The sequence below is a fragment of the Hyalella azteca genome, unplaced genomic scaffold (genome assembly GCF_000764305.2).
Source record: "Hyalella azteca isolate HAZT.00-mixed unplaced genomic scaffold, Hazt_2.0.2 contig7307, whole genome shotgun sequence".
Lineage (NCBI taxonomy): Eukaryota > Metazoa > Arthropoda > Malacostraca > Amphipoda > Hyalellidae > Hyalella > Hyalella azteca.
In genome coordinates, this window is record NW_025937435.1 from 39,908 (window position 1) to 66,804 (window position 26,897).

A 26,897-nucleotide genomic window follows, 5' to 3' on the forward strand; every position below is an offset into this window, starting at 1 on the left:
CGGCCACGGAGGAAGGAGTGCGTTCGTCCGCTCCGAAAACCGAGCTACGAATCACGGAGTTAAATCCCCGTAGAGTGTTAATCTAATCTTTTACTTGTACAGTGAAGCCACACCCTGATAATTGGGGCGTGTGGGTGCTAGAACTACACGCTGGTGGTTAGGGGCGTATTAGGGGTATTACTACACGCTGATAGGGGAGTGTTACAGCGTATATCTACACGCTGTTACAGAGTTTAACTACAGGCTCATCGGAGTGTTTTACAGGGTATAACTACACGCTGACAGTAGGGGTGTGTAACAGGGTATAACTACACGCTGACAGTTAGGGGCGTGTTACAGCGTATAACAGCACGCTGGTAGGGGTGTGTTAGAGGTATAACTACACGCTGTTAGAGGTATTTCTACACGCTGATAGAGAAGTGTTAGAGCGTATATCTACACGCCACTAGTTGCTATGGACTAGGGCGACATGAAGGCGTCAGTCATCTTGCTGGTCGGGCTGCTGGGCGCTGCTCAGCGTGCCCAGGCCGTGAGTTATATTAAATAAATTAATAGCTTTTAATAAATTATATTTAAATATATATAAGAATTATTATCAATTATATTATTACTTATAATATAAATAAATAAGTATTTATTATAACCCAAGCTTATATTGAAATATATACAGTATAACAATTGTTTTTAATTATACTATTAAATATAATATAGATAAATAATTATTTTGTATAACCCAAGCCTTGAGTTATACTAAATAAATCAATTTTTATAAATTATATTTGAATATATATATAACAATTATTTTTAATTATAAATATAGTTCTAAATAATATATGTTCTAAAAATAATATTTTTTTACACTAAACTTTAATGAGTATCTACAAAAAAATTATTCACTTTGTACTCATCATTAAAATCATCACAGAATAGTGATTTCTTTTTGAAATTATTCTCTTAATAAATTATGTTTAAATTATTATAGCAATTATTTACAATTTTATTATCTATAATATATATAATAAATAATTTTATTATATATATTATATAAATATATTTTATTAGAACTAAACTTGAATAATTTTATTTAAATATGAGTGAATAAAGTCTATTATATAAGTTAAATTTATTTAAAGTTGAGTCAGTGGCCACTGAGTCAGTGGTGACTGAGTCAGTGGGGACTGAGTCAGTGGGGACTGAGTCAGTGGTGACTGAGTTAGTGGAGACTGAGTCAGTGGGGACTGAGTCAGTGGTGACTGAGTCAGTGGTGACTGAGTCAGTGGTGGCTGAGTCAGTGGTGGCTGAGTCAGTGGTGACTGAGTCAGTGGTGACTGAGTCAGTGGTGACTGGGTCAGTGGTGACTGAGTCAGTGGTGACTGACTGACTGAGTCAGTGGTGACTGAGTCAGTGGTAACTGAGTCAGTGGTGACTGAGTAAGTGGCCACTGAGTCAGTGGGGTCTGGGCCCACAGGACTGCTGTGTGTCCCGCCCCTGCCGCTGCGACGACCCGGGCCCACCGGGGGCGCCGGGCCTCCCGGGCCTGCAGGGCCACACGGGCTTCCCTGGAGACCCGGGCTACGAGGGCCCCACGGGTCAGTGGGCCCCACATAAACACAATTAATAATTTAATAATCAATAAACAAAATTATTTCATAATTAATATATAAATAATTAATAAATTAAAAATGAAACAATGAATAAGTAATAAATAAATATACAAAATTTATAATCAACGAAACATAATTAATTAATAATTAGTTAATAACCAATAATTAAAAATCATTTAATAATCAACTTATTTGTCTGCCGTCTAATTTAATTGAAATGTATTGCATTTAAACCAAATATAATTTGTTAAAAATAAAATACAATTATTTTTATCTTTAGTATTGTGCACATGAATGTACGGCAATACTTTGTTAATAAAAATACTAATATTTATATAATAATAATTGACAATATAATAATATTTATTATTAATAATTAGTAATATAATATTATTTATATAATAATTGATTGTCTTCCCCCGGGGCCAGGTCAGCCCGGGCCCTATGGGGACACGGGGGACCCCGGCAGTATGGGCCCCAAAGGGTCCCGCGGGGACCAAGGGATGCCGGGCTTCAAGGGGACCGCGGGCATCCCGGGCCTGCCCGGGTCGCAGGGCATCCGCGGGGCCCTCGGCATCCCGGGGTGCAACGGGACCGACGGCCGGCCCGGGGCCCCGGGCTATCCGGGCCCAGCGGGCCTACCGGGCCCTGAAGGTATGTTATAAATAATTTTTTTATATTAATGAAATTAATTATGTTATTTTATACGTATAATATTTTTCATTTCAATTTTATTTTATAATAATTATTTTATTATAATAATTCTTATAAGCTATATACATTAACAGCTATAACCTATATATATTCTACCCATTCATTAGCTAATAATAATATTAAATCTATATATATTAAAGTCGTACGTAATATTTAAGATACATATTTATTATTTTATTATTTATATATATTAATATACTCGTATATAAGATATACGTGAGAAATATAAATTAATAAATTATATTATATATATTAAATGATATAACCCCTCCTCCCCCCTCTACAGGCCCCAAGGGGGTGCCGGGGTTCAAGGGGGACTCGGGGGAGGGGGGGATCAACTCCCCCGGGGCGCGGGGGGAGAGCGGCACCCCGGGCCTCGCGGGGGTCCAGGGCATCCGCGGGATGAAGGGCAACAAGGGCTACCCGGGCCCCGAGGGCATACGGGGGCTGCAGGTGAGTGTCCCGGGGGTGGGGTGTGTCACGGCTGTNCCCAACCAACCTACCCCCAACTTACTACCCCCCAACCCATTTTTGGCGTTAACCATTGGCCTCCCACTCACATAACCCCCCCTCCCACTCTAGGAGGGGGTTAAATTAGGGGTTAAGCCTTAAGTACCTGAGAAATTGCCCCCTCGAGCAATTAACCCCCTCCCCGCAACTGACTACTCCCCCCTCTCCCCTCCCCCAGGGTTCACCGGGTCGGCCTGGTTGGGACGGGCCCAAGGGAGACCCCGGGGACCCGGGGGGACTAGTGGAGGCCATGAAGGGGGACATGGGGGAGCGGGGGCCCGACGGCAGCCCCCCGGACTACGAGCTCGTGTGAGTCCCGTAATGTTGTTATCCTTTTGTTGTCATCCAGTCCAGCTATCCAGTCGTAATGTTGTTATCCTTTTGTTGTTATCCAGTCCAGTTATCCAGTCGTAATGCTGTTATCCTTTTGTTATTATCCAGTCCAGTTATCCAGTCGTAATGTTGTTATCCTTTTGTTGTTATCCAGTCCAGTTATCCAGTCGTAACGTTGTTATCCTTTTGTTGTTATCCAGTCCAGTTATCCAGTCGTAATGCTGTTATCCTTTTGTTGTTATCCAGTCCAGTTATCCAGTCGTAATGTTGTTATCCTTTTGTTGTTATCCAGTCCAGTTATCCAGTCGTAATGTTGTTATCCTTTTGTTGTTATCCAGTCCAGTTATCCAGTCGTAATGTTGTTATCCTTTTGTTGTTATCCAGTCCAGTTATCCAGTCGTAATGTTGTTATCCTTTTGTTGTTATCCAGTCCAGTTATCCAGTCGTAATGTTGTTATCCTTTTGTTGTTATCCAGTCCAGTTATCCAGTCGTAATGTTGTTATCCTTTTGTTGTTATCCAGTCCAGTTATCCAGTCGTAATGTTGTTATCCTTTTGTTGTTATCCAGTCCAGTTATCCAGTCGTAATGTTGTTATCCTTTTGTTGTTATCCAGTCCAGTTATCCAGTCGTAATGTTGTTATCCTTTTGTTGTTATCCAGTCCAGTTATCCAGTCGTAATGTTGTTATCCTTTTGTTGTTATCCAGTCCAGTTATCCAGTCGTAATGCTGTTATCCTTTTGTTGTTATCCAGTCCAGTTATCCAGTCGTAATGCTGTTATCCTTTTGTTGTTATCCAGTCCAGTTATCCAGTCGTAATGTTGTTATCCTTTTGTTGTTATCCAGTCCAGTTATCCAGTCGTAATGTTGTTATCCTTTTGTTGTTATCCAGTCCAGTTATCCAGTCGTAATGCTGTTATCCTTTTGTTGTTATCCAGTCCAGTTATCCAGTCGTAATGCTGTTNTACATTTAAAGAGATGTGTATAAGAGACAGGTGGGGCCCATGCTGGGGTGTTAAGTGGGGCCCATGCTGGGGTGTTGAGTGGGGCCCATGCTGGGGTGTTGAGTGGGGCCCATGCTGGGGTGTTGAGTGGGGCCCAAGCTGGGGTGATAGGTGGGGCCAATGCCGGGCCCATGCACTCCCTTTTTTTAACCCCCTTTTCCCCAACAGGGCCCCAGGGCCCCGCGGGGCTGCCGGGCTTCCAAGGAGACCGCGGGCGGGATGGCTACCCGGGCGGAGGGGGCAACCGGGGCCTGCCCGGCGAGCCCGGACCCCCCGGACCCGCGGGAGACCCGGGCCGACAAGGGATCAGCCCTCCGGGGGACCCTGGCATACAAGGTAACCCCTATTAGGGTTAACTGTCTTAAACCCCATTAGGGTTAACTGCCTTAAACCCCATCAGGGTCAACTGTCTTAAATCCCATTAGGCTTAACTGAACCCCATCAGGGTTAACTGCCTTAAACCCCATCAGGGTTAACTGCCTTTAACCCCATCAGGGTTAACTGAACCCCATCAGGGTTAACTGCCTTAAACCCCACCAGGGTTAACTATCTTAAACCCCATTAGGGTTAACTGAACCCCATAGGGTTAACTATCTTAAACCCCATTAGGGATAACTGAACCCCGTTAGGGTTAACTGCTGATTAATACCATCAGGGTTAACTGTCTTAAACCCCATTTGGGTTAACTGTCTTAACCCCCATTAGGGTTAACTGTCTTGAACCCCATTATGGTTAACTGTCTTGAACCCCATTAGGGTTAACTGCCTTAAACCCATCAGGAGTTAACTGCCCTTAACCCTATTATGGTTAACTGTCTTAAACCCCAATAGGGTTAACTCCCTTAAACCCCATTAGGGTTAACTGAACCCCATTAGGGTTAACTGTCTTAAACCCCATTAGGGTTAACTGCCTTAAACCCCATTAGGGTTAATTGAACCCATTAGGGTTAACTGTCATACACCCCATTATGGTTAACTGTCTTGAACCCCATTAGGGTTAACTGACCCCATTAGGGCTTACCCCTGACTAATCCCCCCCTCCCCCCCCCCGCAGGGTTCCCGGGCGTCCCAGGCATCCAGGGCCCACGGGGGGACGTGGGCCCCCCGGGGTTCGCGGGTCGTAAAGGGTTCGTCGGGGACCCCGACTTTGGGGCCAAGGGTCGGGACGGCAGACCGGGCCGCGCGGGGGTCAACGGTCTTCAGGGTCAACAGGGCGACGCGGGCCGGCCAGGTAACCCTGACCCTTAGGGTTGAGCCCTTATATTTGTTTATTGGGATAAGTAATTGATAATTAGAATAAATATTTGTTAATTACGATAAATAATTATTTATTATTAAATATATTTGTTAAAATTGATATATAATTGCTTAATATGATATATAATTGTTAATTTGGATAAATAATTGTTAATTATGATATATAATTTTTAATTAGGATATTTAATTGATAATTAGGATATACAATTGTTAATTAAAATATTCAATTGTTAACTAGGATATATAATTGTTAAATAGGAATTAATAATTCTTTGTTATGAGTCCAATTATCGAGAAATATAAAACAGTTTAAGTTAACCTAAATTACTCCTTAATTATTAAATTAATATGTGTCCCCAATTAGCGTCCCCATTTAGCGTCCCCAATTAGCGTCCCCAATTAATGCTAATCAGGAATTAATGTGGGCCCCGCCCGCAGGTCTCAAGGGCATACCGGGCCTCGGTGTCCCCATCAAGGGCCCCAAGGGCTTCAAGGGCTTCATGGGCCCCACGGGGGACCCGGGATTCAGCCCCCGGGACGCCCCCAACGGGGTCCCGGGCATCAAGGGCCCCACGGGCGACGCCTGCATCCCGCGGCCCCGTGAGTAAATGAGAGGGCCATTTGGGCCAAATAAGAGGGCCATTGTGGGCCAAATGAGAGGGCCATTGTGGGCCAAATGAGAGGGCCATTGTGGGCCAAATGAGAGGGCCATTGTGGGCCAAATGAGAGGGCCATTGTGGGCTAAATGAGAGGGCCATTATGGGCCAAATAAAGGAACATTTTGGGCCAAATAATAGGTCCATTGTGGGCCAAATTGGCGGGCCATTTTGGGCTAACCTAAATATTCACAAGTCCTTACCTTAATATTATCTAGTAAATTAGTAAATTATGATTATATTTAATTATATAGTACGCGTATTAATTCATCAAATTATAATTATATATAAATTATTTATATTTAATTTCAATATTTCTTATCGAAAAGGAACATCGCCTAATCCCCCTAATCCCCCTAACCCCCATTGTTCTCCTCCCTCAGAGTCCCCATGCCTCCCCGGAGAGCGGGGGGACCCGGGGTACCCAGGCAGCCCGGGGTTCAAAGGGGAGCCCGGGTTCCCGGGCCCCGCGGGCAGGAAGGGCATCGCGGGGAACGTGGGCCTCGCGGGCAACCGCGGGCCCGACGGTATCGCGGGATCAAACGGTAACTGAATTATTATTATTATTTATATTATTATTATTATAATATTAATATTATTATTATTATTATTAGTATTTATTTTATTATTTATATTGGAATATTTTAAATATTCCAGTATTTTATTGAAGACAGTAACAATTTCGGTTTCTACATGCCGAAAAAAAATCTAACTTTTTTATTATATCGAAATCTATCACAATTTATCTCATTTTATATGCTAAAGTTTGGACAGTTTCAGGTCGTCTACTTATGTTATGGAATCATTTGACTTCTCAGTTCAATGTGATTCTGATTATATATAAAGTACATTTATGAATACATTAAAAAACATGATTACACAATTACATTTAAAGTTGTGTTTATGTATGTTTTTCTTTCATTTTGTATTTTTATAGATACATTATATTTAATGATTTGGACTTTTGTATTAATAATTCCGTTACGCAATACCAAAGTCTACCAGCAAAGTGTAAATTTTTTCTTGTGGAAGTCGTTTTCTATTACCGGGTATATTATCAGTAACTTTGGTAAATTGAATATGGATTAATACATTAACCAAAAATTTTAGCTTCCTTTTTTATTCAAGTTGGAAATATTAACAACTTTTTAATCGAACTAAAAAATATTAAACAATTGTACTTTACTATTTGGTTATATTCATCATTCCCTCTCTTTTATTTATTAAAAAAATCTTTCTTTCTTTATTCTCTGAGAGATGCATTTTATACATTCTTTTTATTTTATATATATTTACATACACTTTATATATATTAATATTTTATTCATATTTTACTATATTTATATATACATTTTATATATATTTATATGTATATATCAATTCCAGGCTTTTATATACATATATTTCTACCCCCTCCCTCCCCGTCATCCCCGCAGGCCTCTCTGGGTACGCGGGGCGCAAGGGGGAGCCAGGCTCCCTAATCCCGGGCCCCGCACTGCCCGGGGTCAGGGGAGACCCAGGCTTCCCGGGCCCCATTGGTGACGCCGGGCCTCGAGGGCCTCAGGGGCGGCCCGGCGCTGATGGACGAGTGGGCGCCGCAGGCGAGCAGGTGCGAATTATGGCCTCGAGTGGGGCCCACTGGGGCTTCAACGGGGCCCCACAGAACCTCAGTGTTTGAAACGACCTCATGTCCTCTAGAACTTCAGTTGGGTCCCACTAGTGCCTCAGAAGGCCCCAATAGAGCGCCATTGGGGCCCACAAGTGCCTCAAGGCCAATAGGGCGTTCACGTTACATATGGCAATGCAGGTAATATACGTAGAGTGAGTCGAACTAGACACCAGTGACTAGGAATGAACTAGACGCTAGTGATCACTCGGTATAATTACCCTAGGGATTTAGAGCCCCCGCCGGAGAGAAGAATTGATTAATGGGTACTTGGCAACCTTTCCGTTGCTATGGAAACAAAAGAATTTGTTAATGAGCACATGGCAACTTTGCGTTGCTATGGAAACCAAAGAATTAATTAATGGGTTCATGACTTCATGGCAATCTGTAAGGCAAAAAATTAGGTTTTATCCTCAAATTCTTAATGCAATTATAGGAATAAAAGAATGAATAGTGCATCAGAAATAAACGACAATCAACGAACGAACAAACACTACTAATAAGAAAGAATGACATCGCATTGCTCAATCTACACAAACTTCTAAAGGCAGTCGTAGCCGAATATTTAGATTAAATAGAAAATAAAACTTCTGGGCGTAAATTTTTCATTCTGAACGCTTTTCTGACATTATGACCAAGAATAGGTGATTTATTCTTTGATTATGTACTCATTGCCAATCAAATTAGTATATCAACGAAAATCATATTTTCTTCGTTTAGATCCGTTTTCTAACCTGAGAGTAGCAACAGTAACTTCGGTAAAGTATGTCCATTCGAACCTATCACTTTTCTAAACCATACTACTTTTTAACTCTTTTTTTTTTTTTTATTTAAGGTAATCTCACTTAAGTCCAGTGCCTAATAATAATATTTAATCATACTTCAATAGAACTACTGAGAAATTTGTTAGGTGAGTTTCATGCTTATTAATTTATTAGGAGGAAATTTCATATGTTTTATTATTATTAAGATAGAGCATAATTAATACACGGAGAAATAATGCAGCTCAAGTAATAAATGAAGAAATAATGAAACTTAAAAAATAATTAGGGAAATAATGAAGCTTAATTAATAAATGGTGAAATAATTAAGAAATTAATTAATAGATGGATACAGAATGAAGCTTAATTAACAGTGTGGCCCAGTGGTTACAGTTCAGAGTACCAAGATTGGCGCAGTGAGTTGCGGGTTCGATCCCAGCTCTGTGCGCCAGTTTCTACCCTAATGGACCCTAATGGACCGCTCAATGGACCCTAATAGACCCTAATGGACCGCTCAATTGGCCCTAATGGACCCTAATGAACCGATCAATGGACCCTATTGAATATATATAATATAGCATTTATATTAATAATAGGGATATATTGAAATTATAGGGGAATTATGGACCCTAATGGACCCTATATAGACCCGCTTCTCCTTAGGGGCTACCAAGGGCAGGCGGGCCCAAAGGGCATCAAGGGCGCGGCCGGCGGTTTCTTCACCTTAGAGGCAGAGCGCGGGGACCCTGGACCCGCAGGTGAGGGGGGACCCTGGACCCGCAGGTGAGGGGGGACCCTGGACCCGCAGGTGAGGGACCCGCAGGTGAGGGGGACCCTGGACCCGCAGGTGAGGGGGCCTGGGCCCGCTGGTGAGGGGGGACCCTGGACCCGCAGGTAAGAGGGCCTTGGCCCGCAGGTAGGCCCTCTTCTAAATAGATTTTCTTGCAGGTTACCCTGGAAGGCCCGGCAACCCTGGGCCCGTTGGGATCCGGGGCCCCAAGGGCGTGCGAGGCAATGTGGGGACACCTGGGCCCAAGATGGACGGGCTGACGGGCCTCAAGGGCTACCCAGGAATCGTTGGGGCCCCAGGCTTCAGGGGACAGATTGGGGCCCAAGGGGCCCAAGGCGACCCAGGCATTGACGTTAGTTTTCCACGCCACTTTTTGTAAATGAAAAAAATTAAAATACTATATTAAATTATCAGATAAAATACTATATAATCTATAATATTATAGCTATAATATTTATGTATAATTTCATTTAAGGTTTGTGTAATAATTGCATTATATATTTTAAAATGATCAATTTTCTCTAACTCTCTTTTACCTGAAAATATTTAACATAAATACTATATGATAAATACTATAAAATATGATATGATATAAAATACTATATAACTATAAGATTTATGTATAATTTCAGTCAATGTTTGCGCATTAATTGTGTATATATTTTAAAATAATAAATTTGTAGTAATAAATAAATAAAATTATATTTTAAAGTAATAAATAGACAAAATAAAATTAAAATAATAATAAATGAGAAATAAAATAAATAAAATTAAAATAATAATAAATATTAAATAAATCAATTTAATTAATATTAAATGCGTCCCCCCAGGGGACCCCCGGGGACAAAGGAGACGCTGGGGACGCGGGACGTTCAGACGTGGCGGGCCCACCGGGACAGCCGGGCCTCCCTGGCTCTAAAGGGGAGACTGGGGACCAAGGCTTCCCCGGGGCCAAGGGGTTCTATGGCTACCCGGGAACCGTGGGGCCCAGGGGGCCCAAGGGCATCGCTGGATTACCTGGGATTAACGGCAGGAAGGTGAGGCCCCTCTTCCCCTTATATGGGGCCCTTATTCCTTTTATATAGGCCCTTCTTCTCCAGGGTAATTTTATTTAATTTATGGTAATAATGAGCCATATTTCAGGGTAAATTCAAGTGATAAAGGGTAATTGACGTTCACATTTCAGGGTAACTTCGAGTTTTCCAGGGTAACTGATGGTCATAGTCTAGGGTAACTTTATGTAAACCGTGGAAATTTAAAGTAATTCAGGGGGATAATTACCCCAACCCTGCAGGGTCAACGCGGCAACCAGGGCATCAGCGTCCCCGGGGAGAGGGGACCGCCAGGGGACCAAGGGTTCAACGGCTTTCCAGGGTTCCCTGGCAACCCCGGCCAGATAGGGATGTCAGGTAACCCCCAGACATCAGTTGCCATGTACCATTTAACGACATCAACTGCCATGTACCTTTCAATATCCTTTGTCATATACCATTTAACGACATCAGTTGCCATGTACCATTTAGCGACATCAGTTGCCATATACCATTTAGCTTCATCAGTTGCCATGTACCATTTAACATCAGTTGTCATGTACCATTTAACGACATCAGTTGTCATGCACCATTTAGCGGCATCAGTTGCCATGTACCATTAACATCAGTTGCCATGTACGGTGATGTACCATTTAACATCAGTTGCCATGTACCATTTAGCGACATATGCCCTTCCTGTGCCCCAGGGTTGCCGGGCCAAAGAGGGTTCCCGGGTCGGAAGGGGGAGCCTGGGATATACGGCAGCGTCGGGGCCCCAGGAGACCCAGGGTTCGACGGACGACCCGGGGCCTTGGGACAACCGGGACGTCATGGGGCCTACGGCGTCAAGGGACAGCCTGGAGATGGCGGGTTCAGAGGTGAGAGTCGGGACCAGCCGGGCCCGTTGGGCGCGGGACCAACGGGCCAACATGTTTGTCCAAATAATTTTTGTGCAATGGAATGAAATGTTAATATTTATTGTATAAGGAAATGAATTAATTAAAAATATGGTGAAATGGAATGAAGTGATTATAAATATTGTACAATAGAATGACGAAAACAAGATTGATCACAACACTAATTAATTAATAAAAAATATTAATTATAATTATTTATGTTAAATGTATACTAATTATTTATGTTAAATAAATACTAACTACGTTAAATTATTATTTATTTTGATTATTATTGATGATGATGATTTTATCGAACCACAAGGACGCCCGGGGCTTGCCGGGGACCCTGGGACTGACGGGGCCATCGGGCCACGAGGAGATTTTGGACCGGAAGGCATACCAGGGAACCGAGGCTTTGACGGAAACCCGGGCCCCAAGGTGAGACCCTGGGCCACAAGGTGACACTCGGGCCCCAAGGAGAGTCTCCGGGCAACAAATATGAGACCTCGGGCCCCAAGGTAAGACCCAGGCCCCAAGGTAAGACCCCGGGCCCCAAGATGAGACTTGGGCTCCACGTTGGGACTCGGGCCTCAAGGCGAGAACCCGGGCCCCAAGGTAAGACCTGTGGTCTACACGGAAGACTCGGACCCCACTATCAAGCAAGGGACTTCATCTTGGGCCGGGCCCGCTGAAGATAAACGGTCTTCTTACCTTTGCAATCTTAAGTTATTTATAAATAAAAAATGTGAACTGAAATATCGTGTATCTCACTTCGTAAATATACAGCGGTATTCTGGTAATGGTATCGCCGGCCTTAGTGCCGATTATTCACGATTGATTTGTCGGGCAGGGCCAACCCGGAGACATCGGACCCCAGGGTTACCGCGGGGCCCCGGGACTGTCGGGGATCTTCTCGGGCCACGGCGACCCGGGGGTGCAAGGTACGAGGCAGCCCCTCTCCCCCTCACCCTACTCCCCCATGAGGTGATAACAGGGCTGAGTGATAACAGGGCTCATTGATAACAGGGCTCAGTGATAACAGATAACAGGGTTCAGTGATAACAGGGCTCAGTGATAACAAGGCTTAGTGATAACAGGGCTCAGTGATAACAGGGCTCATTGATAACAGGGCTCAGTGATAACAGGGCTCAGTAATAACAGGGCTGAGTGATAACAGGGTTGTTATCCGCCAGGTGACCCTGGTGCTCCGGGCCAGGATGGGCCCCAAGGACGTGTGGGACGCATCGGGGCCCCGGGTCCTGATGGTCGCGCCTTCCCGGGCCCAAAAGGGCCCAAAGGCATCCCGGGCGACCCCGGCCGAGCCGGCGCCCCAGGGTTTAACGGATTAAAGGTAACGGTTACCCATGGTATTAGAGGCAGGGTAACCATTCGCTGTTGTATATATGATAGGGTAACGGTAATCCTTTGCCTAATTCTTAGGTAACCCTTTTGTATGGTTAAAGGCAACTTCGTGGGATTCCCTGGTCATATTGATAATATAACGTAGTTATTGCTGTAAAAAAATCCCGGTTCGTTTTCTAAGAAATTGAAAGTAAAAAACGGCATTCTAGCACAGACTAATCCAGCCTCGTCTCGTGGATTTTACATTCATAAATAATGTCCATGGCAACTGACACATGAAGCTTTATTTATCCAATTGTAATAGTTAATATACTAATTATTATATAATATACTATACCTATATATTATGCACATAATACTAATAAGAAATAATACATTAAGTACTAAACAGACGGAAAAATATTTTATTGCATTGAAACGGTAAATATACAAATTATTACTTATAATACCAATAACAAATAACAAATTAATACAGCTTATTCGTCCAATTGTAATGATTAATATACTTATTATTGATTATAATGCTAAAAACAAATAATGAATTAAGTGCTAAACAGACGAAAAATTACAAGCTGTAGAGATTTTGTTAGCTCCGTCATTCACTGTTCATGTAACCCCCTCCCCCCAACCTCTTCGGTCGTAACCCCCCCCTCGGTGTGCAGGGCCTCCCTGGGGACGCGGGCACCCCGGGGGCGACGGGGGAGCCGGGGGTGCGGGGGGACGTGGGCTTCCCCGGCCTCCCCGGCATCGTGACGTTCGCTTTGCCCGGACCCGCGGGGCCCCAGGGCCCCAAGGGCATGAGTGGGGACCCAGGCTTCTTTGGCCTCGCAGGTAATGGGCCCTGGTTATGGGGGTAATAGTAGTGTTAATGGGGTAATGAGCGCTTGTAATGAGGCAAATAGGTGGCACTGATAATAGGAGTAATGGGCGTTGGTAATAGGAGTAATGGGCGCTGGTAATGGGAGTAATGGGCGCTGGCAATGGGAGTAATGGCGCTGGTAATAGGAGTAATGGCGCTGGCAATGGGAGTAATGGCGCTGGTAATAGTAGTAATGGCGCTGGTAATGGGAGTAATGGATGCTTTTAATGGGCGCAGGTACTGAGAGTAATGGGCGCTGGTAATGGGCGCTGGTAATGGGGTAATGGGCGCTGGTAATAGGAGTAATGGGCGCTGGAAATGGGAGTAATGGGCGCTGGTAATAGGAGGAATGGCGCTGGTAATAGGAGTAATGGGCGCTGGTAATAGGAGTAATGGGCGCTGGTAATAGGAGTAATGGCGCTGGTAATGGGAGTAATGGGCGCTGGTAATAGGAGTAATGGGCGCTGGTAATGGGAGTAATGGCGCTGGTAATAGGAGTAATGGGCGCTGGTAATGGGAGTAATGGGTGCAGGAAATGGGAGTAATGGGCGCTGGTAATAGGAGTAATGGCGCTGGTAATAGGAGTAATGGGCGCTGGTAATAGGAGTAATGGGCGCTGGTAATGGGAGTAATGGGCGCTGGTAATGGGGGTAATGGGTGCTGGTAATGGGGGTAATGGGTGCTGGTAATGGGGGTAATGGGTGCTGGTAATGGGGTAATGGGCGCTGGTAATGAGGGTAATGGGCGCTGGTAATGGGGTAATGGGCGCTGGTAATGGGGGTAATGGGTGCTGGTGATGGGGGTAATGGGTGCTGGTAATGGGGTAATGGGCGCTGGTAATGAGGGTAATGGGCACTGGTAATGGGGTAATGGGCGCTGGTAATGGGTAATGGGCGCTGGTAATGGGTAATGGGCGCTGGTAATGGGGTATTAACTGGTCCCCATCCTCCCCAGGCACCCCCGGCGACCGCGGGTTCCCCGGCACGCCTGGAGCCCCCGGGCCACAGGGAGCCGTCGGAGAGCGAGGCCCCACGGGGCCCTCAGGTCAGTGCAGGGGCGGGGTCCAGGATTACTGGGGCCAACTGGGCCCAAAATTGATGGGCCAATTGGGTCCAGAATTGATGGGGCCAAAGTGAGCCCAGGATTGATGAGGCCAAAGGGGTCCAAAATTTATGGGCCCACAAAAAATTTATGTTAACAATTTTTAAATTTTTGATGAAATCCATGGCCCAGTTGGGCCAGCCTTGACATAAGGCCCAGTGGGCCCACTTTGTGTCGCCTGAGAGTTGACTTTGTGTCGCCTGAGAGTTGACTTTGTGTCGTCTGAGAGTTGACTTTGTGTCGCCTGAGAGTTGACTTTGTGTTGCCTGAGAGTTGACTTTGTGTCGCCTGAGAGTTGACTTTGTGTTGACGTTGACAGGATTCGGCAACAAGGGCGACATGGGCGAGCCAGGGAGGCCCCAGGACCCGGGCCCACCGGGCCCCCCCGGGACACCCGGCGCCGACGGCACCAAGGTGGGGGATGACGGGTGGGGGTGCGGGGTGTGGGGATGACGGGTGAGGGATGACGAGTGGGGGAGGCGGTATGAGGGGGATGACAGGTGGGGGGATGTGGGGTGGGGAAGTGCGGGGTGGGGGGTGCTGAGGGCGTTGGGTTGTTAGAGCAGTCGAAGAGGTGGGGCACATTATCCGGGGAGAGGTGGCAGTAGTTGCACAGGTTATTGATGTTATTATGGATTCTGCTTTTGTATATAGTATATATTTAGGAGTATATAGTGCAGTGAATATAGTGAGTAGTATATAGTGAGTAATTAATATATATAGTATTCAGGAGTATATAGTGGCCGGAGCGAAGTTGTGCCAACGTCCGTCTTGCGGATCCTTTATCTTGCCAATCTTTTATCTTGCGGACCTTTATCTTGGTGATCTTTTATCTTGCGGATCTTTTATCTTACAGACCTTTACCTTGTGGACTTTTATCTTGCGGTTATTTTTTTGTGTTTGTTAAGATTTATATACTGGCGGAGGAGGCCAGCCGTTAAGTACGGCAGCTCGGACAGCGTCGGAGTGGAGGGTGCTGCTAGCTGCTTTAAGGGTGGTACCCTTGAAGGGTCGAGCCAAATACAAAGTGCAGAAACTTTGTGAAAGTTGTTGCTCGGCCAGGACTTATTTGTGACATGGGCTATACAGGTGACCCAGGGTGGCCCAGTGGTTATATATGGGCAGGGTGGCCCAGTGGTTATATATGTGCAGGGTGGCCCAGTGGTTAAAGTTCAGAGTCCTAGGATTGGAGCAGTGAGTTGCGGGTTCGATCCCAGCTCTGTGCGCCAGTTTCTGGTCAGAATCGGCTAGGAGGCCGGGCGGTTAAGCACAGCAGAATTGTAGCAGTGAGTTGCGAGTTCGAGACCGCAAAATGCTGTGAATGTTCTGCGATGTTAAGAATCGGCGACAGGCCTACGGCCTAATAAACGCTGAAACTGCTATTATTATTATTATTATACGTAGGTCAGGTCTTTCAGCCTTTGATATTGGTCGTGCTGTACGATAAATCTTCGTGACTGCGAGCAAGATGCCGACTTGCAAAGAACTAGCGGATACAACAGGTCGTCTATTGTTGGCTATGGTAGACCAATATTTCGTGTATAATTTGTGCGTTAGTTAAATTTATAGTATTTTGAAAATTAAGCTATTAGAAATACTGATCCTTAAGCGTTTGAAAGCGTTATAGGGTTGAGTTATAGTTCTCAGGGTTGAGTTTTGAACTGTTTGGAGGGGGATGCAGGGTGGGGGGGTGGGGTGAATGGGGCATGGCAGGGGGTTTAATGGCCCCATCCCCGTGCAGGGGGCGCGGGGGGACGACGGTTTCCCCGGCATACGGGGCCCCGATGGCTTTCCGGGACAGTCTGGAGACCCTGGGACCGCGGGCCCACCGGGCCCACCCGGTACGAGTTAAAGGCTTTATATATATGAGTAATGATATATATTAAATATATACCATATTATAATATATATACACCATATTTATTATAATTATAGGAGATAACTGCGCTGTGCTAAGAATTTTACATTAATAAAATATTTTTATTAATACAATTATGAATAATATTTTTATTTTTATTTATAAATTAAATATATACCATATTATAATATATACAACATATTTATTATAATTATAGGAGGTAAATGCGCTGTGTTAAAATTATCTTATTGATAAGTTTTATTTGTCAAAAAAATTACAAATAATTTTTTATCTATAAATAAAATTATACATTTATTTATAATAAATGTTTATTAAATAAATTTAATTATTTAATATTACCATGGCCCCAGGCCTCCCCGGCACCCCCACGGGGCGCGGGCCCCCCGGGGCTGATGGATGGCCCGGACAGGACGGGATCCCGGGTAGACCGGGCCAGAAGGGCCGACCGGGTGACTTCGGGCCCACAGGGCCCATTGGGGCCCCGGGCCTTCCCGGCCTAACATTCCCCGGACAGAGAGGGGACCCCGGCTTCCGAGGTGGGGGTTATATATATGAGGGGTCCCATATAATATATATGAGGGAAGGATATATAATATGTTTTATATAAGAGGGCCTTTAGTTTATAATATATATATATGGAAGTCAATATATATATAAAAGGTTGAATATATGTGAGGGGTTACATATACATATATATTTGAGGAGAGGGCCCATGTATAATATATATGAGGGAAGGATATATAATATATTATATAAAAGAGGTCTTCAGCGTTTCATCTATATTTTTGTGGGGGGTCAATATATATAAATATATAAAAGAAAGACCAGAGAATTTGTTTTATTCGCAATTTTCTTATTAGTTTTGGATTTTGGATTTTTTGGATTTGTCAGAACCTTGAGACTGTTTTCGGAGTAATTTTCGGTGCTTTGATTCTAAATTATTTTGTGATTTTGTAATTATTCCTAACAATTTTGATTTTTGAGTAGTATCCTATTTACTTGACTTTGTACTTATGTCGACGCTAATTTCATCACTCAATGCGCCTTTTAACTTGATAATGAATGATAGAAACATTCGAAACGTCGTTAACGAAATAAACATGTTCATCGGTAACCTGATTTTCGATTTGCCAGTTCAAACTAAAAATATTGTTCGATATATTGAAAAAACTAATAAGAAAATTGCAAATAAAACAAATTCTCTGGTCTTCAATGAAACCTGCTTGAAAGAAGAAATTCTGCCAACCTATACTAATATATAAAAGAGTGAATATATGCCGGGGGTTAATATACATAACTATATATAACGCAATGCCTATAAGGGGTTATAGGGGACAATGTATACATGCAAAAAAATATTTACATTATTTATACGTCATATATAATGAAATATTCACTAATTATACATAAATTAATTATATGTCATCAATGCACTGACACAACATCGTATAATGTTGTATATATTGGCCAATATATATAATGTTTATATATACCACATTATATTTTATATAATACATTATATTATATATATATATATTGTAATATATATATATACACTCAACCCTCCCCACACAGGGCCCGTGGGGCTCCCGGGCCGGCCGGGCCGCAGCGGGCTGGACGGCAGACCGGGCCTGCAGGGCAGACCCGGGGACCAGAAGGGGGAGCGGGGGGACGCGGGCTACCCCGGCCCACCAGGGTGAGGGTCTAGCCCTGTTATGTTAATTGGTAGGGTCTAGCCCTGTTATGTTAATTGGTAGGGTCTAACCCTATCTCGTCTCAGTCATGGGGTCTAACCCTGTCTCGTCTCACCCACAGGGTCTAACCTTGTTACGTCTCAGCCCTAGGGTCTAACCCTGTCTCGTCTCAGTCATAGGGTCTAACCCTGTCTCGTCTCAGCCATAGGGTCTAACCCTGTCTCGTCTCAGCCATAGGGTCTAACCCTGTCTCGTCTCAGTCATAGGGACTAACCCTGTCTCGTCTCAGTCATAGGGTCTAACCCTGTCCCGTTTCAGTCATAGGGTCTAACCCTGTCTCGTCTACCAAAAGGCCTAACCCTGTCTCGTCTCAGCCATAGGGTATAACCCTGTCTAGTCTCAGCCCTAGGGTCTAACCCTGTCCCGTTTCAGCCCTAGGGTGTAATACTTCCATCCATCTCAGACCCAAGGGTCTACCGGGTCCACCGGGACCAGAACAGCTGCGGGACGGCAGCAAGGGGGCCAAGGGCGCCCCGGGCGAAGCGGGCCTGCCAGGACTGCCCGGGGCCCACGGGGCCCGCGGGTCAGCAGGGGCTGTAGGATACAGCGGGCCCGATGGCCTCCCGGGCTACAAGGTGAGTCCCGGTCCCGCGGTGGGCCCGGTCCTGCGGTGGGCCCGGTCCTGCGGTGGGCCCGGTCCTGCGGTGGGCCGGTCCCGCAGTGGGCCCGGTCCCACACAGCGTATGGCATTACCGAGATTCCTTATTATATAAATTACAAATTATATATTTTATACGTTTTATATAAAGTATATGTTGTATATAAATTAGACGTCTTATATATACTATACGTTTCCTATAAAGCAAAAGTTTCATTATATATTATTTATTCAGAATTTCAAACTTAGATGCTTTATGAGTTTTTTTATTCAATTGTTTACAGAAATTTTCGTTCTCACCTCATCATTTCTAAGAATATCAGCAAAAAGTATCATATTTTTAGAAACAATCGAATATATTTTAAATTTTCCATCATTTTATTATCCATTTTTCCCCCTTCATTTTTTTTATTTTTGTACCCTTTCCTTATACCCCTCCCCCTCTCCCTCTCTCATCATTTCCCTCCCTCTTCCCTCTATACGCCATGCCGCCCCCCCCCCTCCTCAGCCTACCCCCCTCATTTTGCCCCCCTCCTTCCCCCCAGGGTGAACGTGGCATCCCGGGCCTCGCGGGGGCCCCAGGCTTCAAGGGCGCCACGGGGATCAGAGGCCTTGTGGGCCTCGCGGGTAAGTCCCCATAGGGATTGAATATTTGATCGAATGACCGACACGGAATATTGATCGAATGACCGCCATGGATTGTTGATCGAACGATCGTATACCCTTTTGTGTATCGTATACCATGAATGAGCGACGACATAGTCATCAATGTCGCCGGTTTTATAAAGAGCATTTCAACCCATATATATCAATACAATTCCTAATTTATAGGAATAGCTAAATAATAATAATAAATTATTAATTGCTAATAATTTAAAATTAAGTAGTAAATTAATCGCTAATAATTTACGTACCATGTAAAGTATGTAATTCGTTCGCTGTTAGAAAGCTTTTTACCACAACCACCAACCTTCTTAACACTCGAACTCAAACTGCGCCTGCGCTGATTGCTAGTAGCTTATATATATACCCGTGCCACGTGCTAATACTATATTCATTCACAAAGTCACCCGACTATAATGGCAGAAAATTAACTACATGGCAACCTCCCACTTGGTTGCCAAATGTTGATTATTTTCACTCATTCGCATAAATGCCCGTCCATTATAGTATAGAATAATTGCTTACTCATTTACATAGACTCCATAATATTATGGTAGAGAATTAACTGCATGGCAACCCCCTACTTAGTTGCTACATGCTAATTACTTCTGCTCATTTTCATTGACGCCGAAATATTTTAATTCAGAATTGGCTACATGGCAACCACTCATTCAATTGCCGTATGCCAATTACTCTACTCATTAATAGACGTTTTACTATTGTTGTAAATATTCAACTACTTGGCAACCTCCACTCGTTTGCCACATGCTAATTACTTACATTCATTTGCATGGTATACATGAAAGTATGACTTTCATCTTAAAAAAAATAATTAAATGGCAGCCTCTTACTCCGTTACCACTTACTATTTATATTCATCCAAAAAGACTCTAGTGGCAGATTAATAACTACATGGCAACTTCTGGCTCGGTTGCCAAATGATGATTATTTTTACTACGTTTTTCTTAGCTCGCTTTCGTGTCTGTCTGTCTGTGATGATCAAATCTTGCAATCGATATTTCACCAACTTTCCCACTAGCTAGCGTTTTGAAACTTTTAGGGAAGCTCAGCTCCCGATAACAATACAGTTATCAATAATTTGTTGCACGTTTCCAGGCGTATATACTATATATAGTTTATATATAGTAAGACGTGCGGCCGCTCACGTTATAGACGAGCAGTCGCTGACGTTGCGTATCATCGATACGTACGTCAAGTTAAGTAAATTGGCTCGCAACAACGTTTTTCATGTGTAACAACGGACTAAAAAGTAGAAAATAAAATACATAAAAATAACTTTTTTAAAAAACTACGTTTTTTTGTTGTGGACTAGAAAGTAGAATATAAATTATGGCCCGCCCCAAAAAACGTGTGTCGGGCTGTACGTTCACCATCAAATTTCCAAAATTCGTGTGTTGTGTGCTTTTCGCTTTAATCATAAATCTGCCCGACACACGCTTTTTGGGGCGGGCCATAATTTATATTCTACTTTCTAGTCCACAACAAAAAAACGTAGTTTTTTAAAAAAGTTATTTTTATGTATTTTATTACTCATTCACATCGACGCCCAGTTGTTACGGTACAGCAATAAGTACATGACAACTTTTCTCTAGGTTGCCACATGCTAATTACTTGTACTCATTCACATATATTTAAATACCTGTTTATCATGTAAAAATAACTACATGGCAACCTTGCACACCGTTGCCACGTGCTAATTACTTTTATTTATTCCTAGGATATACTTAAAAGGCTGTTTATTTTGTAGAATTAACTACTTGGCAACCTTGCACACGGTTGCCACGTGCTAATTACTTTTTATTTATTCATATGATATCCCTAAATGCCTGGCAATTATAGCCAGCAATTAAATTGCACTGTTAAACATGGTAACCCTGTTCTCTTTTGCAGGAGCCCCAGGCATCCCCGGGTTCATGGGTGACCCCGGGGTTGGGGGACCCGTAGGGTTCCCGGGACAGCGGGGTGATGATGGCAGGTTCGGCGCCGTGGGCCTGCCGGGACTACTGGGCCTACGGGGCGACGTCGGGGCCCCGGGATACGCTGGGGCCCCCGGGCCTGCTGGTGTGTAATAAACATGATAATATATATAATATTATGTGTTATATGATGTATATTAATATATTTCATATTATGAAATTATGATTAACTAGTATCCTTTAAATTAATATTATATTTATACTACTTCCCCTTACCCTCCCCCTACTTCACCCTATTCCCACCTCCCCCTACTTCCACACCTCCCCTAACTCCCACACCCACCCCCGCTAACTCCCCACCTCCCTCCCCCGCGCAGGTTACCCCGGCCCCGCGGGTGTGCCAGCTCCCCCAGCCCCGGGCCCGCGGTCCCGTGGGTACCTGCTCACCCGGCACAGCCAGACGGTGGAGGTCCCCCGCTGCCCCCTGGGGATGCCCCCCATGTGGGAGGGCTACTCCCTCCTGCACGTCATGGGGGACGGCCGCGCCCAGAGCCAGGACCTGGGTTTGTATATATTCTGTATTTATTATATATTTTATACAATATGCTTATAGATAATATGCATCATATACGATATACATTTTAAATAATTTACATTATAGATAATATACATTATATGCAACATACACTATATACAATTTACATATTATATAAAATACATTATATACAATATAGATGTTATATAATATACATTATATATAGAATACAATATCATATTAAAGTGGTTCTAGAGGGTAGGTCATCATATCTTGAAATTCAGGCAGCAGTAGCATTTTAATTATATACTAAATACTTTTATATATAAATATACTTTTATGTTACCACTACTCCCCAACTCCCCAGAGCAGCCATGGAACGACTCATCCCCGTCAGAAACCTCCCCATTCATCCATTCACTAACCTTCCCTTCTTCCCCTTCACTAACCTCCCACTCCCCCCCCTTCACTAACCTCCCACTTCTCCCCTTCACTAACCTCCACTTCTCCCCTTCACTAACCTCCCACTTCTCCCCTTCAATCTCCCCCTTCACTAACCTCCCACTTCTCCCCCTTCACTAACCTCCCACTTCTCCCCCTTCCCTAACCTCCCACTTCTCCCCCTTCACTAACGCCCCTCTCCCCCCTTCAGGAGCCCCAGAGTCGTGTCTCCGCAAGTTCAGCACCTTCTTTAACCCCCCTTCCCTCCTTCAGGAGTCCCAGTGTCTTGCCCCTTCCTCCCCTTCACTGACCCCTTTCCCCCTTCACTAACGCCCCTCTCCCCCCTTCAGGAGCCCCAGGGTCGTGTCTGCGCAAGTTCAGCACCATGCCCTACCTCTTCTGTAACCCCAACAACGGGTGCGACTTCGTCTTTCACTAACCCCCCTTCCCCCTTTAGGATCCCCAGGGTCTTCCCCCTTCCCGCCCTTCACTAACCCCTCTTCCCCCCTTCAGGAGCCCCAGGGTCGTGTCTGCGCAAGTTCAGCACCATGCCCTACCTCTTCTGTAACCCCAACAACGTCTGCGACTTCGCGCAGCGGGGCGACTACTCCTACTGGCTGTCCACCCCCGAGCCCATGCCCATGATGATGAACCCCATCACCGGGCCAGAGATCGAGAAGTACATCTCCAAGTGAGTGCAGATGGAGTGGAGATTGTCTCCTAGTCAGTGGAGATTGTGGAGAGATTGTCTCCTAGTGGGTGGAGATTGTTGCCTCCAAATGAGTGGAGATTGTCTCTAAGTGAGTGCAGATTGTGTGGAGATTGTCTCCAAGTGAGTGGAGTTCTGGAGTGCAGATTGTGTGGAGTGCAGATTGTCTAAGTGAGTGCAGATTGTGTGGAGAGTTGTCTCCTAGTGAGTGGAGATTGTCTCCTAGTGAGTGGAGATTGTCTCCCAGTGAGTGGAGATTGTCTCCTAGTGAGTGGAGATTGTCTCTAAGTGAGTGCAGAGTGTCTCCCAGTGAGTGTAGATCTCCCAACCACTCCCTGTCCCCCAGTTAGCCGACCCCCATGTCCCCGACATCATACGATGACATCATGATCCTATCAGATCAGCCAATCACAGTCTGGATAAGATGACATCATGATCCTATCAGCCAATCACAGTCTGGATAAGATGACATCATGATCCTATCAGCCAATCACAGCTGGGAAGGGACATGTCTCCGCCAAAAAGTAACTTCGAGCACTATATATACTATATATAAAAATTCCACCATTCCCTAACCCCCCTCTCCCCCCAGGTACGTGGTATGCGAGGCTTCCATGTCCCCCTAACCCCCCCTCACCCCCAGGTGCGTGGTATGCGAGGCCCCCATGTTCCCCTAACCCCCCTCCCCCCAGGTACGTGGTATGCGAGGCCCCCATGTCCCCCTAACCCTCCCTCCCCCCAGGTGCGTGGTATGCGAGGCCCCCTCTTCGGTTATCGCCCTGCACAGCCAGAGCGTCGACATCCCCGACTGCCCCCCCAACTGGGACAGCCTCTGGATCGGCTACTCCTTCATCATGGTGGGTCATCCTGACACACTTACCCTAACAAAATTTAGAGTCTCCCCAGCTTTTGGTTTAGGGTCGCCCCTGCTTCTGGTTTAGAGTCGCCCCAGCTTCTGGTACTCCAAATCAGAAGCTGCCTCGTCTGTAAATTTTCACTGGGTAGTGGGTTCCTTCATCATGGTGGGTCATCCTGACACACTTATAGTGGGTTCCCTACATCGAAGATATTTTGAATTTCTTTTATTTTTCAATTCTTGCTAATTATATTTCTCTGTGACACCTCCCTTTACTTGCAGCACACTGACGCAGGCGCTGAAGGAGGCGGCCAAAACCTGATGTCCCCAGGCTCCTGCATTGAAGACTTCAGACCGACGCCCTTCATCGAGTGCCACGGTCACGGCAGATGCAACTACTTCACCACCGCTATCAGCTACTGGATGGCCACCATCGAGCTCCGGGACCAGTTCTCTAGACCCCGGCAGCAGACCCTGAAGGCGGGCGACCTCAAGACCCGCGTCAGCAGGTGCAACGTCTGCAGCAGAAGTGCGGTGGTCGTAACGGGCAATGAAGTTCAGCCTAACATGGAGCCCTTCATGCTGGAAGAGAGTAAGAAGGACGCCATGATGGAGTATGAAGGAGGGTTCATGAAGGGCTCCAACGCCCAGTACGGAGGGGTCTTCGGCAGTAGTGGGTCCTCTTCCTCTGGGTTCGGGGGGTTCGGGACCAGCGGGACCAGTTTCGGGGCCCAAGGAGGTAGAAATGGTGGAGGTGGATATGGGTATGGTGGACAAGGAGGTGGATACGGAGGACTTGAGTCAGGATATGGCACTGGTGGACAAGGAGGCGGATACGGAGGACTTGAGTCAGGATACAGTGGTGGACAAGGAGGTGGATACGGAGGAGTTGAGTCAGGATACAGTGGTGGACAAGGAGGTGGTTACGGAGGAGTTGAGTCAGGTTACGGTACTGGCGGACAAGGAGGTGGATACGGTGGCTATGGCAATTACGGCACAAATGGCGAATACACGGGATACAGTTACGGCACTGACGGAGGAAGTGGATACGAATTGTTTACGGGAGAAGCTGTGCCGGCGAGCGCCATACAGCGGAGACCCGCGGCCAGGAGAACTGGAAGCAGGGCGGGGTAGGTCACTTTCGGACATAGGGGCTTCTGGCAGGGCGGGGTAGAGCATTTTCGGGCAAAAGGGCTTCTGGCAGGGCGGGGTAGGGCATTTTCGGGCATAAGGGCTTCTGGCAGGGCGGGGTAGGGCACTTTCGGACATTAAGGGCTTCTGATAGGGTAGAGTATAGGCATATTCAGGGTAGAGGCGTATTCAAACATAAAGGTCTTTGTAAGGCCACGATAGGGCATATTCGATCACGAAGTCTGCTGGGGATGATGGCTGACGTTATATTTGGGAATAACAATGAAAAAACAATGTGAAAATAGCCTCCTAAGTTAGTTGGGCGTACTTAAGTCACTATTTTTATACATGGTTACCGAAACTGAGATGCAGACGTCATGTCTAGCATTTGACGCGGTCTTGTTGTTTTGTGGTCAACTCGAACTTCCTTGCACAAAAATTTCCGATGGACAAGCGGACACCGCTTTAGATGGACAAGTGAACCACCACTTCAGATGGACAAGTGGACCACCACTTGTCCACAAGTGGTGGTCCACCACTTGTGAACCACCACTTCAGATGGACAAGTGGACCACCACTTCAGATGGACAAGTGAACCATCCCTTCAGATGGACAAGTGGACCACCACTTCACATGGACAAGTGAACCACCACTTCAGATGGACAAGGGGACAACCATATCAGATGGACAAGTGGACCACCGCTTCAGATGGACAACTGGACCACCACTTCAGATGGACAACTGGACCACCACTTCAGATGGACAAGTGGACCATCCCTTCAGATGGACAAGTGGACCACCGCTTCAGATGGACAACTGGACCACCACTTCAGATGGACAAGTGGACCACCACTTCAGATGGACAACTGGAACACCACGTCAGATGGATAAGCGAACGAACCTTTGCCAAGTGTCCACCAGTGTCATCACACTGATGACAGTTATAGCGTCAGTGTTTTTTCACATAATTTTAGTTTAACTGTTAAGAGCTGGTAAAATTTAGAGAATTTTTTATTAATTTTAGACCTAGGTAGAAGTAAGCTAAGGAACCCCTTATTCTCCATAGATTCGGAGGATCAACAGAAGTAATTCAACTCAGAAGCTGCAGGCGGTCGAAATGTTTCATTTTTCCATCGATTCCAATTGTAAATGTTGAAAAACTTTTACGTAACAATATTTTAGGCAAGCAATTGTTTGAGCAAAATACTGAGATTTCGGTTTTACAGTGAAGGTAATTGCTTTCTTATAGCGCTTTTTAGGGTAAGGAAATTTGCTGAATATCAGTTAGGGTAATTTTGGCGCTAGTAACTGTTCATCATTGTCAATCGCAACTCACTTCATGAAATGTTTCTCGTCAATTAACTCCATTTAATGAACCTAACGTTCGTATAATCAGATCATGTCTCCTCTCTTATGAAAAATTGAAATTATAGACAATTCGTGTATGATAAATCTGGACTCAGTTCTAATTTAGTGAAAAAAGTGGCAACCTTAGTACTTTTGAGTTGCCATTGATTGCTATTTTCCCGATCTTCTTCATGATTAAATGTAAAATCTTTTTAATACATGATGATGCAAAATCACAGAATAATTTACTGGTATGATCATAGAATCGGAAACGAAAGTAATTCAATAGCTTATTATTTGCCACTATTTAGTGCACTTTATAGATAATCCATCAGTCCAGAGTGTAGGAAAACATTTTCCCGCCATAACGTCCAGAGTGTAGGAAAACATTTTCCCGCCATAACGTCCAGAGTGTGGGAGAACATTTTCCCGCCATAACGTCGCGTGGTTTTCATTAGTCTGTACACTGCCATGTAAGTTTAGCAATAAAACCTGAGCAATGAGCC

General features: G+C 44.9%; 1 protein-coding gene across 1 annotated transcript; it reads left to right on the forward strand.

Moving 5' to 3' along the window:
- LOC108666468 (collagen alpha-5(IV) chain) lies at window positions 1-26,897 on the forward strand. Its single transcript, XM_018153351.2, has 33 exons — window positions 1-529; window positions 1,469-1,589; window positions 2,034-2,258; window positions 2,605-2,771; window positions 3,007-3,135; window positions 4,151-4,154; window positions 4,332-4,499; window positions 5,217-5,393; window positions 5,858-6,019; window positions 6,459-6,620; window positions 7,512-7,684; window positions 8,381-8,385; window positions 9,166-9,260; window positions 9,451-9,644; window positions 10,123-10,329; window positions 10,587-10,701; window positions 11,031-11,201; window positions 11,542-11,657; window positions 12,070-12,160; window positions 12,413-12,570; window positions 13,244-13,412; window positions 14,395-14,484; window positions 14,861-14,955; window positions 16,283-16,382; window positions 16,771-16,956; window positions 17,996-18,116; window positions 18,578-18,749; window positions 19,318-19,399; window positions 21,347-21,517; window positions 21,750-21,935; window positions 22,862-23,039; window positions 23,800-23,914; window positions 24,196-26,897. Exons 1-33 carry the CDS (start codon window positions 470-472, stop codon window positions 25,045-25,047), a joined length of 5,217 nt encoding a protein of 1,738 aa, XP_018008840.2. The 5' UTR covers window positions 1-469; the 3' UTR covers window positions 25,048-26,897.

Coding starts and splice junctions, on each gene's coding strand:
- LOC108666468 (XM_018153351.2), top strand. CDS start 470: ATGAAGGCGTCAGTCATCTTGCTGGTCGGGCTGCTGGGCGCTGCTCAG. Junction 12,571..13,243: donor CAGGGTTTAACGGATTAAAG/GTAACGGTTACC, acceptor CTCGGTGTGCAG/GGCCTCCCTGGGGACGCGGG. Junction 14,485..14,860: donor AGGCCCCACGGGGCCCTCAG/GTCAGTGCAGGG, acceptor TGACGTTGACAG/GATTCGGCAACAAGGGCGAC.